General features: G+C 42.7%; 1 protein-coding gene across 1 annotated transcript in view; it reads left to right on the forward strand.

Moving 5' to 3' along the window:
• Window positions 1-1,010: 1,010 nt before the first annotated feature.
• Window positions 1,011-18,433, forward strand: part of DIP2B (DIP2 acetate--CoA ligase B (putative)) — a 231,646-nt gene continuing 214,223 nt past the window's right edge. The window contains exon 1 of the mRNA XM_007452300.1: window positions 1,011-1,110. Coding sequence (XP_007452362.1) covers window positions 1,011-1,110 — 100 coding nt within the window. The remainder of the gene's footprint in view (window positions 1,111-18,433) is intronic.

The raw sequence follows: 18,433 nt of genomic DNA on the forward strand, positions 1-18,433 counted from the left end.
CATTCCTTTTTTAAGCTGAAATTCTTTCCTCAACCTAAAAAAAAATTTTTCCCCCTTCCAGCCCATGAATGATATAATACTGTCTGGGAACTACTAAAGAACAGATGCTGAGGCCTTACTCTCAAAGGACCAATTTTGGATCAGAATGGAAGGGAAGGAAAAACACTGGAATTCCCTCTAATTCTGCAGGGGACTTTTGACGTTTAAAAAAAGATTCAATACTACTAAAGAAAGACTATGAATGACAGTTTAAGGCATCTGCCCCAGTAGTTCCTGGTAAAAGCACACACATGTGTGGATCCTTATACTGAATTAAAATATTAATACTTTTGGAACACCTATTAAGTCATACACCAAGGAGGACAAAAAGATAAAGAAGACGAAGTTCTCCTGTAAGTGGTTAGATGTCTAGGAAGGGGGAGGTAGATTCTCCCTCCTTTGTCTTAAATGCTAGAACTGAAATAGAAAAAAAAGAGCTCCTGGTAAATGCAATCGGGAAGCCCCAGTGAAAGAACTGGCCTGAGTTCAAATCTTTATGAATCGGAGGTGTCGATCGGGGGAAACGGAAGAAGTGACAAGACAAAGGGATACACTACTAAGTGAAGAGAACTGGAAAAAGCAAGGCCTGGGGCCCCTGAAAACTGCGTGGTCGTGAGTTCGTAAAAGGTAAAGGCTACGTGTCCCGGTGGACATCAACACCGTTAGCGTATTTAGCGCTGGAGAAACCGGGGCGGCGGGCTTGGACTCGTCGTTTCAGGAGTCTCCCAGTAGAGGGCGCCATCAGACCGCGAGTGCTCAGCCTGACTCGGCCTCGGAGGCGGTGCATCCTCAGCCCGGGGGCGGGGCTGCCGCGCTCACGTGACCCTTGCTCATGGCGGCGGCGGCAGCGGAGGCTCTGGTGGCGCTTGGCGGCCGGAGCCGGATCCTGTAGCCGGGGTGTGGGCTCGCGTCAGTCCGTCCCTCTTTCGGCCCCCTCGGTTGTCTTCCGGAGTGTGGCTGACAGAGCCGGGATGGCGGAGCGAGGCCTGGAACCCTCGCCGGCTGCGGTGGCGGCGCTGCCGCCCGAAGTGCGGGCGCAGCTGGCGGAGCTGGAGCTGGAGCTCTCGGAGGGTAGGAGACCGGCGGGGGAGCGGGCGCCCGGGCGCCGCTGCGGATCGCGGCGAGGGGAGACCAGGTCCCCGCCGCGCGCCCTGGTGGCCGTGCGGGCAGAGTGGAGGAGGGTGCCGGAAATCTGGCCTGGGCTCTGAAGGGTCGCTCCTCTTCTCTCTCACTCCGGGAAGTGGGTTTCCGTGTGATTCATTGTGTTCCTTGGGAGGGGGTGAGCAGAGGCTTGGAGGAGAGGTCCTCCCCAGGCCCGGGCTGCTTCTGCGCTCCCTGCCCCCCAAAACCCGAGACAAAGCTGTGTCCTCCCGCTTCAGGCTTCTGCCCGGGCGCCGGGGCACGGTGGGGGCGGGGCGGGGGTGAGGCCGCCAGCAGGGTGGCTGACAGCTTTCTCCTGTCCTCCTCTACCCTTTTCCAGGGTAGGGCCCTAGCCTGTTTCAGCTCCCCTTCCCCCCCTTCAGAAAAAGAGAAAGACAGGGGAAATCCGCCAGCATTTCTTCTTCCTTCTTTAACAATGCGAGATGCCTCCCTAGTGACAGGAGAGAGAGAGAAGCGGGGTGGGCCGTAGAGGGTCCTAGGGAGGCCAGAAGAAGTGGCATTAACACAGAGAGAGACACACAGGGTTGCTTTTAGAACACTTTTGTCATAAGTGTTTTTTTTCCTGGTGCCTGTATTCGGGCTGAATTGTCCGCATCTGAGCACCTTTTGGTCTTTGAAGAGGGAAGGAGAGAGGTGGCTACCGGTTACATGCAAATCCTGGCCGGCACCGTCTTTCTTTTGTTAATGGATTGTTACCAGGAGGGTTGGATTGGTATTGAGAATTAAAAGAATGGAATAAGTCGAGCCACTATTATTAGAGAAGTCCCTGGACAACAATGAGAGAAACGTTGCTCTGTTGTGGGCATGTGATCAGGCTTCTTGTGCAGTTGTGATCAGTTCTCCACAAAGTTCCTGTTTTTATCACAGGCTGCCTCTGAGACAAAAGCAGCATTTTCTCCAAGCTTGATGTCAGTACTGTGGTGGTGTCCCCAGAGTTGCATATTCTTATTGAGTTCTTTGCCAAAGGCCCTCTTCGCTAACATTTTTCAGGTGGATTAAAAATTGTTGGTTGGAAAAGAAGAATGTGATAAGTTCCCAGGAGAGTTCTGACTTTTTGTTTACTTATCAAGGCATTCTCTCTCCCACCCCGCAGTCCTTTACAGTGAAAAACCAGAAGTAGATTTGAGTGTTATAAAGCCAGTTGGGCATGGAGGGAAATAATTATTTTTAATAACCCTGTTAGGTTTTCCCAATGTATAGGGAGGTGCTGTTTTCATTTGCACTTAATTATCAGCATATTTTTTTTCAGTTAACCAATTGGGAAGTCATTCTTTGGCCAGTCTCCAGAATCAGTTGTGGTGGGTGAGTTTGTTTCTGTGAAATGTTTAGGGCATTGCTATCTTGGTTCTGCCTCTCAAAAAACCTCATTCTTCTGGACTAAAGCATTGTCATTCAATCCGTGATGACTTTCATTCAAGTCAGACTTTTAAAAGTTACTTTATAGTATCACATCAGCTATCTTTGATTAGCCAGAAGGAGAGAAGTTTGTCTGGATGTTTGCATCAGAACGAGATTAAAAATAGGAGTTGATTGCTTTTACATGGAGAGGGAAATCCTGGAAGCTCTTTATTCTTGATATATCTGCTTCCAGCTTTTTATCGTTTACTTCTCTGGGTGTTTCCAGAGATGATTCCAAGGAACTATTTCTAGGACTCACACTGATTAGCCAAGCCTTCAACATTTTTAAGGACAAGTGCATGGTTTGTTTTCTGATGCAGGGTTGTTTTGCTTTGGCGTGTAACTGAGTTTGAATTGGTTTCTTAAAGGTTTATACTACATTATCCTGTATTTCATCTCTTTTAGAGATGGAAAACGGGAAAAAATATAGTTGAAAAACCTCGGACCTGCAGTGTCAGCATCTTGGCCATCTGTCTGTCTCTCTTGCTTAAAAGTACAGAGGATGGTTGACTGGAGGAGTAGGTAGACATTTTTAGGAATTCAAGTGAAGTTGAAACCACCAACAACCCCCAAATCTATAGCATGCTATTTGTGATGTCTGTACCATATTTTGAAGGGACCTTTGTTTGTTTAAAATTTTCTCTATGGCTACTGCTCTGACAAAAGTACTTTTTTTTTCTGGGAAAAAAAAAAGATGCTTTTAACTTGTGTTCATTGTGTGTTGTTGGCTTTGGTTGCACTCATTCCTCCATTTTATTCATTTTTTTAGGTTCAGGCTGTAGTTGGTCCTAATTATAGCGATCGTCTGAGCTGTATGCCATTAAAGAATTTTCTTTGTGCTCGCCTGTATTTTCAGCTGCAGGCTCTGGTCGAAGATGAGCCAGCTCTGCGCTGGAACGCAGGTTGTGCCACCCTGGGCTGTTTGCCGCAGAGTGCGTTGCAGAACCCAGTGCTGTGGCTGGTGCTTCATTCAGGCAGGTCACCATGGACTTGGTGCTTAAAGCTGCCTGCTTTTGCACCAAAAAGAACAGCCTAGCACTGTCCAGAGAATCATTTAAAATTGAACTGACACCTAATCATAAGCTTTTCTGTAGACTAATTGAATAGGCAGGAGGTTTCTGCAAGTATTCCCATAACTGAAAATTTTTTCATGATTCACATGTATTATTATATTTATTATGTATTTGGTAATAAGCTCTGTTGTCTGAACTTGAGTCATATGTTTTAGTCAAGTGTATGCACATAAAATAACACTAATGAGGGGAATTTGTTTAAATCTGTCTGATAATTCATTGTATTTGTGTCATGATCTTATGCATTATGTCGTTTGAGTCTCACTGCAACTTTGTGAGTGAACAGATGTTATTAGAACAGATGTTATTAACACCTGTTAATAGTTTTTTGTTGTTGTTTTGGTTTAACAGAAGGGAAAAACTAAGACTCAGAAAGGTTAAGTATTTTGTCTAAAGTTGCTCACTAGTAAGTGTGTTATCTTAAGCTGACATGTAATTATGGCATCTATTACCATCGAATGATTTAAATATCTTTACGGTTATTGCACAAGCTATTAACTCTAATTTTTACTCTAAGCAAATGCTACGAAATAGTTGTATGCCACAATTCCAAAGAGTCTTGTTGATTCTCTTTCTGAAATCTCTTTTAAATCTATCTTTTACTTATTTGATTCAGCAGACATTTATTTTCTGCTTACTATGTGCTAGGGATACAGAGGTGAGTATGGTACTGTGTTAGCTTTCAAGCAGCTCTGAGTTCGGTAGGGAAATCACTTAAAAATACCAACAAAACAGTCCATGAGACAAAACAGTACATGAGGGTTCTGTACAGAAACTGCCTTCTAAGAAAAGAGGAAGCTGTCTGCTTTGTCGTTGTGAAAAAGGAACAGCAGAGAACCTTAAATACAAAACTGGATGCTGGTAGAGAAGTCTGTGATTTAGCTCGTGAAGTTGTCATAAGTGTGAAGGAAAGAAGGCAGTCTGTGGCAAATTAGAAGGGGTGCAAGTCTTTCAGTGCCTGAAAACAGTCCCAAGATGACAACTGGAAAGGTATTTAAGATAAAATAACACTTACAGGAAGGGATCCTCCCTTTTCTTGTTTGAACACTTTTCTGACCACAAACACAACAAACCCAGTCATATCCTCCCTTTCTCCTGTCTATTTCATCACGTATCTCAGGGTCTTCAAAGAGTGGTACAGGTCCACCTTGAAGGTGGAGGGGAAAGAGACAGCTGCTTCGTAGGAGTTGAAGTGAATCCTCTTTAGGAGTTGGGCAGAGGTGGGGGAGTTGAAGAGGAAAAGGGGGAGATGCTGAATTGAGATTGTATTTCACAGTGTTCAAAGTGGGCAATTGGAATTAAGCCGCTAGAAAACTGGTAAATCCTTCTTACTTTACTTATAGTGGGAAAGTGGGCCACTTCCCCCCACATATGTAGCATAGTCATTAATTCATAAGAAACACCTTTATCAGAAAATTATGTCTAAGCAGTTGTCATTCCTAGTGTTAGGAGTATTAAGGAAAGCAGGTGTGTGGGTTTTTGAAAAACCAAAACTGGGCATTCTCTAAGTGATTTATTCTCTGAAAGTTGCATATCTATATTTTTGGTGGGCTATACCCGCCTTATGTTGGAACTTACCTTTAGGAATTGCTTGTCAGAGCCTGTGACACATTCCTTTGAAAATCCTCATAGCGGCAAATTTTAATTCTTTGAGGGTAGAGTTTCATTTTATAGGTTACTTGGTGTCAAGTAGAGAAAAGCTGGTTGATGTTCTTCTGGAGTCCAAACTAGCTGTGAATGAAAAAATTAGAGTGATTATAAATGTGTTTTATTTGTAACTGTCAAAAAATTAGAATGATGGTAAACTGGTTTTGAGGGTAGTTCCAGAATAGTAGTGACAGACAAATTCACTGGAAGAATGATTCACTTTACTGTAAAGGATAGCGCTTGTTTAGACACCCTAGTTCTATGTATTTTGAAAAATTAATCTTGTTGTTTGACAGTCCATAACACTGGGCTGGATTTTTTAAAAATACATTTATTTATCTATTTATTTATGGCTGCGTTGTGTCTTCCTTGCGGTGCGTGGGCTTCTCATCGCGGTGGCTTGAACCGTTTCAGAGTTTGGGCTCTAGGTGCATGGGCTTCAGTAGTTGTGGCTCATGGGCTTAGTTGCTCCGCGGCATGTGGGATCTTCCCGGACCAGGGCACGAACCTGTGTCCCCTGCTTTGACAGGCGGATTCTTAACCACTGCTCTACCAGGGAAGTCCCTGGATTTTTGAATAAGAGAAATCTTTAACCCTTCACTCTCAGCCCAGCCCTTGGTGGCTGCTTTCTTTCCTGGCCTTTGTGAGGATTAGCACCTCAGGGTTGAAAGTTCAGATGATTGGCTAAAAACGGCCTTCACATGTATTTGTATTTTAATGATTATAGTTCTTCATGGTTCTTTCTCATGATTAATCAGGAATGGTCTTTGAAACACTCCTTCCTGCTTGTCTGCACCATTTCTCACAGTTCTTTAAGAGTTAGCTGAAGTTCTACCTTTTTTCTAAACCTGCCCCTGAACACTGTGAGCTCTCTTTCTCCAAACCTTATAGCATTTACAGTTTATATCATTTTTGCCAGTCATAGATTTTGTAAATATTTAAATTGTTTTTCATTTCACCTCCATGTAAGCTCCTAAGTCCTTTAAACAACTGCTCAACAATTTCTTTCTTGTATTGTTTTAGGAGTGCAATAAATTTTTGTTCACCTCAGATTTTAATTGAAGCAAAGTCTCTGTCTTGGGGATTTGATTTTGGCGCAAGGGGTGGGGTTGTATGATCATTTCAGGAGCACGGGTTTTGGCATCTGGTGGGCTTGGGTCCAAGTCCTGGCTGTCACTTAGCCCTGTCACCTTGGATGGACTGCCTATCCTCCCTGGTTTTAGTTCTTCAGTTCTTAAAAAAGGAAGGACAACCTTATTAGAGTTGTAAGGAAGTTTAAAATGAGATCGTAGGAGAACAGCTGAGTGTGGTGTGTGCGTGTAGTAAGTGCTTGGTATGTGTAATCTTTATTGTTTCTGATAGTGAATGGATGCATAGTGACTTGGCTGTTTTTAATATCTTGTGTTACTTAGCAGAATATGATTACATATGAAGTGATGAATGGAATCAATTAGTGTAATTCTTTTTTGCAAGTAATACTTGACTCCTCCATCAGTTGCTCCTGTCGGCACCCTCTACCCTAGTTCAACACGTGTTGTGTCAGTGCAAGCAGTTGACTAGAGCAGAAAAGAGTAGCTGGTTTGTTTCACGTAGACATCTGGCATGTGTGCATTTCTAAGCCTGTAGGTTCCGGCAGATGACTCTGAAATTTAAGCATGGTTTCTTAGACTCAAGCATCTTCAAGCTATGTATGAAAAGGCACATGTGGATGCTCAACCTTCACATGGTTTTTGACTCTTCCTTTTCCCCCATTTGTCCTTCGTGAACAAATCCTTTTGGCTCCTTGTTCAAAAGTTTTCTTGCATCCATTTTTCCTTTAAGTTGCATTTACCACCAGCCTTGTTCAGTCCTCTATCTTTAGACCTAAGGGTCAGCTCTAGATTGATCTTTTATCTTTTAAAAATACTATTTTTATCTAAAGGCATTGCTAAATCCAAGGCTCTGTCACTCATTGTCTTTATTTTATTTTTTATTTTTAAAAATATTTATTTAGGGCTTCCCTGGTGGCGCAGTGGTTGAGAATCTGCCTGCCAATGCAGAGGACACGGGTTCGAGCCCTGGTCTGGGAAGATCCCACATGCCGCGGAGCAACTGGGCCCATGAGCCACAACTACTGAGCCTGCGCGTCTGGAGCCTGTGCCCCGCAACAAGAGAGGCCATGACAGTGAGAGGCCCGTGCACCGCGATGAAGAGTGGCCCCCGCTCGCCGCAACTAGAGAAAGCCCTCACACAGAAACGAAGACCCAACACAGCCAATAAATAAATAAATTAATTTAAAAAAATTTATTTATTTTTGGCTGCGTTGCTGTGTGCGGGCTTTCTCTTGTTGTGGTGAGCGGGGGCTACTCTTTGTTGCGGTGCGCGGGCATCTCATTGCGGTGGCTTTTCTTGTTGGGGAGCATGGGCTCTAGGTGCGCAGCTTCAGTAGTTGTGGTGTGCGGGCTCAGTTGTTGCGGCTTGCGGGCTCTAGAGCGCAGGCTCAGTAGTTGTGGCACACGGGCTTAGTTGCTCCGCGGCACGTGGGATCTTCCTGGACCAGGGCTCAAACTCGTGTCCCCTTCATTGGCAGGCTGATTCTTAACCACTGCACCACCAGGGAAGTCTAGTCCAACTTTTTTTGGACTATGTCATGGACATTTAAGTAAGAGTTTTCTTATATTTGTGTTTATAATGAATAAGTTGCCTTCCCTTGTGGATGGTCTTCTGTGAACAAAATATTTTCTGAAAGGCCATTTCTTTGGAATTTTATAGCATCACAGCTGACAGAATCTTTGGATACATGGGTTGGCTTAAGTGGATGTGACAGAATCTTTGGATACATGGGTTGGCTTTCGTGGACCTGGAAACTCTAAAGTCGTGTGTAGAATTTTGAGTGTGAGTGCTTATGTGCCTTTTTGGGGAGCAGAGTCTCCAGCTTTCATCAGTTTCTCAAAGAGGACTGTGAAGCAAGAACCAAATCTGTGTATTACCACACTTCATTCTTACTAGCCTGTAAGGAACGCCAGACTCCCTCAGCATCCCTCCTCAACACTCACAAACTTATCTATATCAGTTCCCACCCTTATCCTCTTTCCTTCTTTCCTCAGAGGAAGAACTGTCCCCCTCCTGTTCTGCAGTGTGTCCCTGTGACTATGATCTCAGTCCTCATCCCTTCTCCTCTTCTGGGATCTTGGGATCTTACTTTATTGATCCATCTGTTCATTTGTAGTCTTTTGTCTTTGTTTTTTCCTCTCATCTTTAGCCTCTCACTTAACACTTGGCTCTTGGCCCCCTCCCTTCAGCCTATAGATACGCTGAAGTTTCTCCCATCTTAAGAAAAGTATCTTCCTTCGAACTTGTATTGGAACCTGTTTGCCTTTGTGTGCTAGCGTTCACTCCCTCTCATAGATCCTAGAAAGTAGAGCCTACATTTCCTTTATTTTGTTTCTTACCTTTGCTCACTCTTCAGTCCGTTGCTTCTGTCTCATCAAGCCTCTGAAAAAAACGTCTCCAAGGCCACCAGTGACTTCTGATTTTAGACTGAAAAGTACCCACATCTTTCTCTGCAGCATTGGATGCTGTGGACCAATATCTTTATAAAACTCCCTCCTTCCTTAGCTTTTATGGTATAATTTCCTTCCAGCTCCCTACCTATTCCTTCTGCTCTCCCTTGGGCTTCTTTTTCTCTTTCTTCCTCCTGGTGTGGGTGTTCCTGGTATCTGTCATTAGCCTTCATCTCACTTCACAGACACTTGCTGACTGATCTCATCTATGCCCAGGGCCTCAGCTGTCAAGGCTGGGAGATGACTCCCTAGTCTGTATCTCTAGCCCTGACTCCTCTCTGCTCCAGACATCCCATTTATTCTCCCCAGACAACTGTAACTTAGTAGGTCCAAAACTGTACTCCTTGTTTCTGCTCCGCAAATACTTGGGGGTCATCCTTAACTTCTAATGGGTCACTAAGTCCTGTTGATTCTGCTTCCTCCCCTCCATTCCCATTGTTTCAGCCTTTGTTTAAGCTCTTACCATCCTTTGCTGAGACCATTACAGTAGAGTCTCCTAACTCGTCTGCCTGCCTTCAGTCTCTTCTCTCTTCAGTTCATCCTTCTCTGTTCTGTGATGGAATATGATCATATTCTGAAACACAGATCTAATTGTGTGCTTTTCCCTGTTGAAACATTTTCACTGGCCTCCCATATCCACAGGATAAATTCCAGGCATCCTTTGTGTAACAAGACCTGCCTGCCTGCCTTTTTAGCCCCGCTTCCCGCGCCTTCCATGTTTTTGCTGTCTTCTCTAGCCATGCCGGATGACTTGTATTTCCCTGAATGCATGGTGCTTTTTCACCTCCATGCCTTTGTACATGTTGCCTTTCTCTGAGAAATGCCCACTCTGGCATGTTCTTCCCCTTTTTCTGTCTCTTTGACTTCTGTTCCACTCAGTCTCCTGTAGGAAGCCAGCCTTTTTTCCTAAGCTCTTTTAAGAAGTTAAGATCTCTGTATAAGTAGCCATCAATTATTGAGCGCTTATTATGTAACAGGCCCTGTGTTTAGCACTTTATATATCCTGCCTGACCAGTAAGTAGGTGCTGAATAAATTGTTGCTATTATCATGATGATGAGGGAACTGAGCTAGCAAAAAGCAACTGAACCTTGAGTGGAACAAAGGGTGTGCCAGCTCCTGCCCTCACAGAGACCTGACCTTTCCCTTTTTCCCTACCAGGAACAGTAACGTTCTGAAGTGAATGGCAAAGGGGAGAGAACACACTTGAATCATTTAGAACTGTTTCTGCTGCTTACTGTATGATCTTGGACAAGTCTTTGAAGTGTGCTTCTAATCCTAACAACTCCTACAGATAGGTGTGTCATTTCCATTCTGTAGAGACTTGTTAAGGAACGTGAAGCCTGAAAGTAAAGTGTGCTGGGGTTGGAACCCACCTCAGCTTGGCTCCAAACCCCACGGTGTTTCCACACTGCCTCCATCTCCCTGAATCACGTTTCAAGTAATTTCAGCAAAATTCTTTTCCATCTTAACTATTGGGCCTCACTTTTCTTAGGATACAGCTTCTGTCTTTGGAGTTTTGGAGGTAGGGCTCCGCAGAGAGAAAAGAATGGGAATGTTCTATCCTATTCTAAGAGAAATGGATAGCAGTTGGAGTGAGGTTGGTTATTTTTGACCTCGCTTTGCCAGAACCGGCACTCCAGCATATATTTGGAGGATTTCATTTATATCAGCTTGACTTCTGGAAGGCTGTGACTTCTTTTTTTCTAAAAAGAGCAAAAGATACTGGGTAAAATCCTTTAAGACTGTGTATCTGTGAAGTAAGAGATAATTTTATGTACTTACATTTTGATGTGAAATTAATTTTTCTTCCTTGAATTGAGATGGGGTTGATGAGAAGCTGAAAGGGGAAAATCCAGAAGGAAAATATCTTGGATGCTACATAGGACAGCCCTAAATGAAAATGCACAGGTCTGGCATCTTTGAAAGGTCCTTGCTGCGCCCTGGACTTGAGCTTCTGGGCTACAGATAGAGTATTGTGGTTACATTCTGGTTCAGAAAGAGTTTTTTGTTTGTTTTGTTTTTTCCTTAGGATATTTAATGTTTAATTTAAAAATTAATGTTTAAATTAATGTAGATATTTCTGTAAGTGACATTTACTTTAGTTGATTTTTCTGGAGTGATTTTTTGTCAAAAATAGCGCTCTCATATCTCCTTTTTCTTCCAGAGGACTCTTGCTTTTAGGGGTAAACTAAAGCAGCTGTAGGATTTTTTCTTTCTTTTTAAGGACCTTGTTTCAAGGTTATGTTTGGGTTATGTTTCAATTTATTCATAAACTGGAACCTTGTGGGTTTTAATTCAGGTCAGGCATGAATGCATTACAGTGCTGGCCAGTCTTGTCACTGAATCTCCTTTTTTTTCTTTTTTTATTGCGGTACGCGGGCCTCTCACTGTTGTGGCCTCTCCCATTGCGGAGCACAGGCTCCGGACGCGCAGGCTCAGCGGCCATGGCTCACAGGCCCAGCTGCTCTGCAGCACGTGGGATCTTCCCGGACCGGGGCACGAACCTGCGTCCCCTGCATCGGCAGGCGGACTCTCAACCACTGCGTCACCAGGGAAGCCCTGAATCTCCTTTTTAAAAATGAACCCAGGGGCTCCCCTGGTGGCGCAGTGGTTGAGAATCAGCCTACCAATGCAGGAGACACAGGTTCGAGCCCTGGTCCGGGAAGATCCCACGTGCCGTGGAGCAACTAAGCCCGTGAGCCACAACTACTGAGCCCACGTGCCACAACTACTGAAGCCCATGCGCCTAGAGCCCATGCTCTGCAACAAGAGGAGCGACCGCAATGAGAAACCCTCGCCCGCGACGAAGAGTAACCCCTGCTCAGCGCAACCAGAGAAAATCCCATGTGCAGCAGCGAAGACCCAACACAGCCAAAAATATAAAAAATGAAAATGAACCCAGCAGGGGCAGGAATTGTGAGGAGAAGTTTCTGATAGTTTCTTGCATAGTAAATCTGTGACTGAGGCAAGCACACTGTCTTAATTTTTTTTTTTTAATCAAGGTATAATTGACATACAACGTTATATTAGTTTCTGGAGTATGACATAATGATTTGATATTTCTATATGTTGGGAAATGATCACCTCAATAAATCTCATTAACATCTGTCATCATACATAGTTACAATTTTTTCCTGTCTTAAAATTGTAAAGAGTTGTCATTCTTTTTTTGGCTGCGTTGCATGGCATGCGGGATCTTAGTTCCCTGACTGGGGATTGAACCCGTGTCCCCCGCAGTGAAAATGCAGAGTTTTAACCACTGGACTGCTAGGGAAGTCCCAAGAGTTGTTATTCTTACTTTATTGGACTTCCTTTCTGGTTTGGAGAAACTTTCATTTTTAAATTGAATGTGTAGCAAAAGCATTTGTGAGTTTTCCTCCCATGGTTCTTTGCTTATCGTTTTCTTCAAGGAGACCAAGGGAAGTCCTAGAAGAGAACTTCCTGTTAAAAAAAAAGACAACTTTCTCATTTGTTGGTTCTCTGAGCTCTAATCTCTAATGTTACTCCTATATTATAGTTATTTTTCAAATGACCTTAAAGCTATTATATGATCATTTGCATAAATGTTCTCATCTCCCTTTGTAAGCTGCTTGAGGACAGCACGCAGCATCCTTCAGCGTAAGTGCTTTTCAGTACTTATTCAGCCAGTGAATGAATCTAGACTCTTGTCATCAACCTCCTTATCTATTCTTATTTCCTTAGTAGTATCTGACAGACTCTTCTATTACAGTCAGACTGGTTTCCTCACTCTTTTTTCTGACTGGCTCATTCTCATCTGTATGCCTTTGCAGCGACACTTTTCTTTGTCAGGACTACCTTTTCTCCTAGTAAAATTTACCTGTGGTTTCACGGCCTGGTTGATGTCCTTTCATCATGAAACCAACTGACTACTTCAGTCCTTATTAATCTCTTCTATTTTTAAGCTATTGTTGTATTCAGTGACAGTTTAACACTTAACTGACAGCTGTTTATTTGTTTTGTTTATGTTGTTTTTGCCTCCTCCGTTAGACTTTAGATTTTGTGAGTGTAATGACAAGGTCTTCTACCTTTGGGAACTTGTAAGGTGCTAAACATATCAATATATCAGTAAAGATGTATTGAGCACATTTATTTACAAGATCTATTGAGAGGGTGAGAGATACTTAGAAGGCAGATACCCTGCTCTCAAGGAGCTTTCAGTCTAGTAACTTCTCAGCAAATAGCTGTTTGGGCTTTAAAAATATTAATTTAAAGTAATTGTCTTTTGAGTGAGCACTTAGAAACTATTTTATACTTGAGTGATAAGATAGCATTTAAACAACCCCATTTGAAATGATTCTGGGAAAATGGCAGTTTGAGCACATCTCTGCTGCCCTCTTTTTTAAAAACTCCGTTCAAGTAAAATAACAATTTCAAAGCTTAGAACAAAAAATACTAAGAGTTGGAATGGGAACTCATGAAAGTCGAAGGACTTGGAGGATAGAGCCAGGAAACCAAAAATGCAGATAACAAGAATTTTAGAAGGAGGAATAAGTAATAGAAGAAAAATTCCCTGAGCCAAAAAAAGATTGCAGATTGAAAAAGACTGAAGCTTGACTGAGTTCACTGTGTTCCAGGCAAGATCGATGAGAAAAGGCACAAACCTAGGCATATTCTGATAAAATTCTTGAATTCAGTGGTAAAGAAAAAAAAAACTTACAAGTAAGTTCCTAGATAGAAAGATAAAGATTCAAAAGAAAAGGTTAGAAAGATTCAAAAGAAGATAAAGATACAAAAGAAAAAGTTAAAACTACCACAAAACAGACTGTTCTCATTTGCATCACTATAGTGTTCGTGTAAGAAGCAGACTATTTAGAGAAAAGGTCCACTCCAAAAATCTTATAGGCAGTCTAGATACTGTTCACCTTTGAGGGAAAAGAAAGCTCTGTGTGGGTGTGCAAGGATTCACATTATGTCACCCCTAGACTCTAATCTGGACAGAATACTCTAATCAAACAAATAATATTTCCTCTCCTCCTTCCAAAGTAGGAAGAGGAGACAGTGATAGACAATGGACTTTGAAATATATATATCATATATTATTGTTACTCTGTGTTACATATAATATATATATATCGATATAATTACATGTATTGAGAGTGATAAGGAATGTGTAATATAAATGCTAAGTAAGGATCTTTGAAATTGAAGACACATATTAAAAGAGAAAACCTTGCTGTCTGAAGGAAATATTCTAAATGATTCCAGCAAAACTTGGACATCGCAGGACAGGGTAGTGTGTGGTGAGTGGGAACTAAAAGCATTCTTTGGTATCACTGAGATGTTGGCAGGGGAAGCCTGCGCGCCTAGAGCCTTTGTGAGGAGAAGAATACTTCATTTATAATAGTGCTAAGAAAATTGTAAAATACTTAAGGGAAAGTATCACAAGAAAGGCACAGGCTCTGTGTGAAGAAAATTTTAAAAGATTAAGGATGATCTGAAAAAAAATGGAAGTATATACCTGGATGTTCCTGGATGGGAAAACTAAATATATGTAAATTTAATGGAAATTAATTACAACTCCAGTGGAGAATTCTTTTGGGGGTGGGGAAATAGGTAAAACAACCTGTGTCAGATAGGAGAATAAATGTTTTAGAATAGCCAAGAATATTTAGGCACAGAATAGTGAGGTGGTCCTTGCTTTACCACGTATTGAAACAGATTCTAAAATGATCATACTCAAAGCAGTGTGGTATCAGCATGTGAATAAGGATGAGCAACCAATAAAGTACCCCAATCCTTGTATATGTAAGAAACATCATTATAAAAACATGAAGGTTTTGCAGGCTTAGACTAGCTTTCTTTCCAGTTGTCTCAAATTAACAAAAGATCTTAAAATAAGTTGGCCAGGGTTCCATAGGACATCAGAAATACTGATATTGTATTTACCCTTGATACTCTATTTATCCTGCCAAGAGGAGCACACTGGAACCATTCCTCCTGTAGTGTCTTTCCAGTGCCTCTGCAAACAAAGCTTAATATTGTGGCATCTGGCAAAGGAAAAATATTTAAAAGGTTCATCTTAATTTTCACAGAGCAGGCAATGAGGGGGAGATTTGGAGCTGAGAAGCAATAAATTGATAATTGGCACATTCTTGACTCCTCTCTTTTCTTCAATCCAACGGCCCATATCTAGTCCATCAGTAAGTCTTTTTGGTGCTACCTTGAGAAATACCATTGCATCTGCTTCTCCATCATTGATCACTGCCGATCATCACCTTGCCTCTGTTACCTCATCTGTAGGTTCATAGTGCCTTATCTCGTGTCCCTGCTTTTTTCTCTCTAACCTATTTTCCACATGGCAGCTACAGTCAGCTCTGTAAAATACAAATTAGATCATGTCGCTTCCCTGCCATTGAATTTCCTTCAGTGGACTTCTGTCTTTTAAATAAAATTCCAGGGACTTCCCTGGTGGCACAGTGGTTAAGAATCCACCTGCCAATTCAGGGGACACGGGTTTGATCCCTGGTCCAGGAAGATTCCATATGCTGCGGAGCAACTAACCTTGTGAGCCACAACTACTGAGCCCGTGCACCACAACTACTGAGTCTGTGCTCTAGAGCCCACAAGCCACAACTACTGAGCCCATGCGCTGCAACAGCTGAAGCCCACGCGCCTAGAGCCTGTGCTCTGCAACCCCCCTGCCAGGGGACACGGGTTTGATCCCTGGTCCAGGAAGATTCCATATGCTGCGGAGCAACTAACCTTGTGAGCCACAACTACTGAGCCCGTGCACCACAACTACTGAGTCTGTGCTCTAGAGCCCACAAGCCACAACTACTGAGCCCATGCGCTGCAACAGCTGAAGCCCACGCGCCTAGAGCCTGTGCTCTGCAACAAGAGAAGCCACCTCAATGAGAAGCCCGTGCACCACAACAAAGAGTAGCCTCCACTCGCTGCAGCTAGAGAAAGCCTGCGCACAGCAAGGAAGACCCAATGGAGCCAAAATAAATAAAATTTAAATTAAAAATTTTTTTAAAAAGTAAAATAAAATTCCAGCTCCTGTTCCATGGTCTACAAGGCCAGCACTCCTGTTCCTCCATCTACTTTGCTTCAGCCACACTAGCTGACTCTTCTTTCCCTCCTTTCTCTTTTCCTCCCTCTCTCCTTTTCTTTTTTCCCCTCTCATTCTTTTCCTCTCTTCCTTCTTTCTCTGCCTCCCTCCCTTTCTCTTTTCTTTTCCTTTTTTATTTATTTAGCTACTATTTACTGAGTGCCTACTTTATGCCACATAGGTACAGGCAATACAGCAGTGATTAAAATAACAAAAATCCCTGCCCTTAAGGGGCTTACATTCTGTAGGAATAGACAGAAATTAATAAGTAATTTATATTGCCTGTCAGACGGTAAAAATTTCAGTGGAGAAAAATCATGAAGAGCAATAGAGAATACTGGGGCCGGTCAGTGAATACAATTTAAAGTAGGGAGTCAGGGATGACTTCATCATAAGATGGCACCCGAACAGAAACCTGAGGATGGTGAGGCTTTTTCTCTCCTTTGAACTCACCATGCTTGTTCCTGCCTCCAGACCTTGTTCCTTGCTTTTCTTCTGCTGAGAATGCTCTGCTCCAAGTGCTGTGCTTGGCTGGCAGCTTTGCCTCCTTTCTGTCTCAGCTCAAAAGTGACCTTCTCAGAGATGCGTCCCCTGACTGCTGAGTTTAAATGAGCAGCTCCTCCCCACTTTCTCCATCTCATCTTTTTATTTATTTATTTTGAAGTCAAAATGATTATTTATTTATTTATTTATTTTTGGCTGTGTTGGGTCTTTGTTGCTGTGCACTGCCTTTCTCTAGTTATGGTGAGTGAGGCTACTCTTTGTTATGGTGCGTGGGCTTCTCATTGTGGTGGCTTCTCTTGTGGAGCACAGGCTCTAGGTGTGAGGGCTTCAGTAGTTGTGGCCAGTGGGCTTCAGTAGTTGTGGCTTGCGGGCTCTAGAGCGCAGACTCAGTAGTTGTGGCACACAGGCTTAGTTGCTCCGTGGCATGTGAGATCTTCCCGGGCCAGGGCTTGAACCCATGTCCCCTGCATTGGCAGGCAGATTCTCAACCACTGCACCACCAGGGAAGCCCTCATCTTTTTTTTTTTTTTTTCTGTTTAAAATTTTCTTTTTAATACCACCATTTGAAATGATCTTGTTCGTGTATTTATTATCTGATTCCAGTAAAATGTTAGTTCTGTGAGAGGCCTTGCTGCCTTGCTCCCTGCTGGATGCCAGGACCTAGAATAGAAGACACTCAGTAGACACTTGTTTGCGAATAGATGGACTTTGCAGGGAGAAGATTCCAACAGGATTCCTTAGATGGTGATAGCTTTACAGAGTAAAGAAATGTCGGCTCTGTCCCAGGGCCTCTGCTGGGAAGGGACAGGGACCCCTGTGGAAGCTGGCCAGGGCTGGAACTCAGGGGCCCATGATGTTTCCTGGCATTTGGTTAGTTTCTCATGTTTGTTTTTCCTTTGTTTCCTTCACCTATTTATCTGCACGCTCTGATTTTCCATGTGACTTTCACAGTTGGGTGGTGTGTGACAACTTTCCATTTTATCAGCCTACCTGGCTGTTTGGCCCATACCTTTCAGTTCAGCTGATATTTATTATGCAGAAGTGTATAGAAGATGCAGTGCCAAGCCTGGTAGAGCGCTTGCATGAGAGCCAGAGCTGGAGCCAGGCCGCTGAGTACCTCTGCTCCCCGCGTGGAGGGACGTCCACTTCTGTGTTGACTTGTACTTGCCTGTGTGTCGATTCCCTTTTCCTCTACCTTGACCAACTGTATTACTCACAGGATCTGATCTGAGGTGTAAGCTCATTGGGTGAGTTTTTCTGTAGAATAGATAGTGTAAGCAACCTCGTTTTGGTTTAACTGGTCAGTCCTGGTTGGGAAAAACTAAATATTTCCCATGTTTGGTTTTTCAGCATCTTGGCCACATTACATCTTTTCCAAAATGTTGGAAAACCAGGGAAGTGAAATATTTAGCCATATGGTAAATATTTGGTTTGTTGAACTGTCACACCTTTGGACAGTTTATCGTAGTTTATGCAAATTGTGTGGCCAGCTAGACTTCTGAGGGCATTCATAGGCCATCCATAATATGTCTACCTGTATGCATACAACACTTTTATTTTAGGTCCTAATGTTTTCTCTCAGGTGCCTCTTTGAGTACCTGTGTCCAAGATATTGTTCAGACACTAAATTTATTGTAATTTTACACATAGGATAAATATAATAAAAATCTCAGATATTCCATTTATTTATTATTCTGTCATCAACTTGAAGTTTATCTTTGTGGCTGAGAAATAGAACTTGTGAAACATCTTAATAATTAAGATTATCCTATTTCAGCAAAGGTTGAAAGAAATATGATTTAGATGATTATCATGTTGAAAACAAGACTAAAGTATTATATGTTTATCAACCAGAAATCACCATTGACAGAAGTAGTAAATTGCTCAGAATTCTGAATTTGATTTGATTATCTTCTAACTTTTCCTTGCAATTGTAGAAAAAAGAGTTTTTCATTAGATGTAGGGATTCTTTCCTGCCTTCCCCCCCCCCCACCCC

Source organism: Lipotes vexillifer, unplaced genomic scaffold (assembly GCF_000442215.2).
Source record: "Lipotes vexillifer unplaced genomic scaffold, Lipotes_vexillifer_v1.1 scaffold422, whole genome shotgun sequence".
NCBI lineage: Eukaryota > Metazoa > Chordata > Mammalia > Artiodactyla > Lipotidae > Lipotes > Lipotes vexillifer.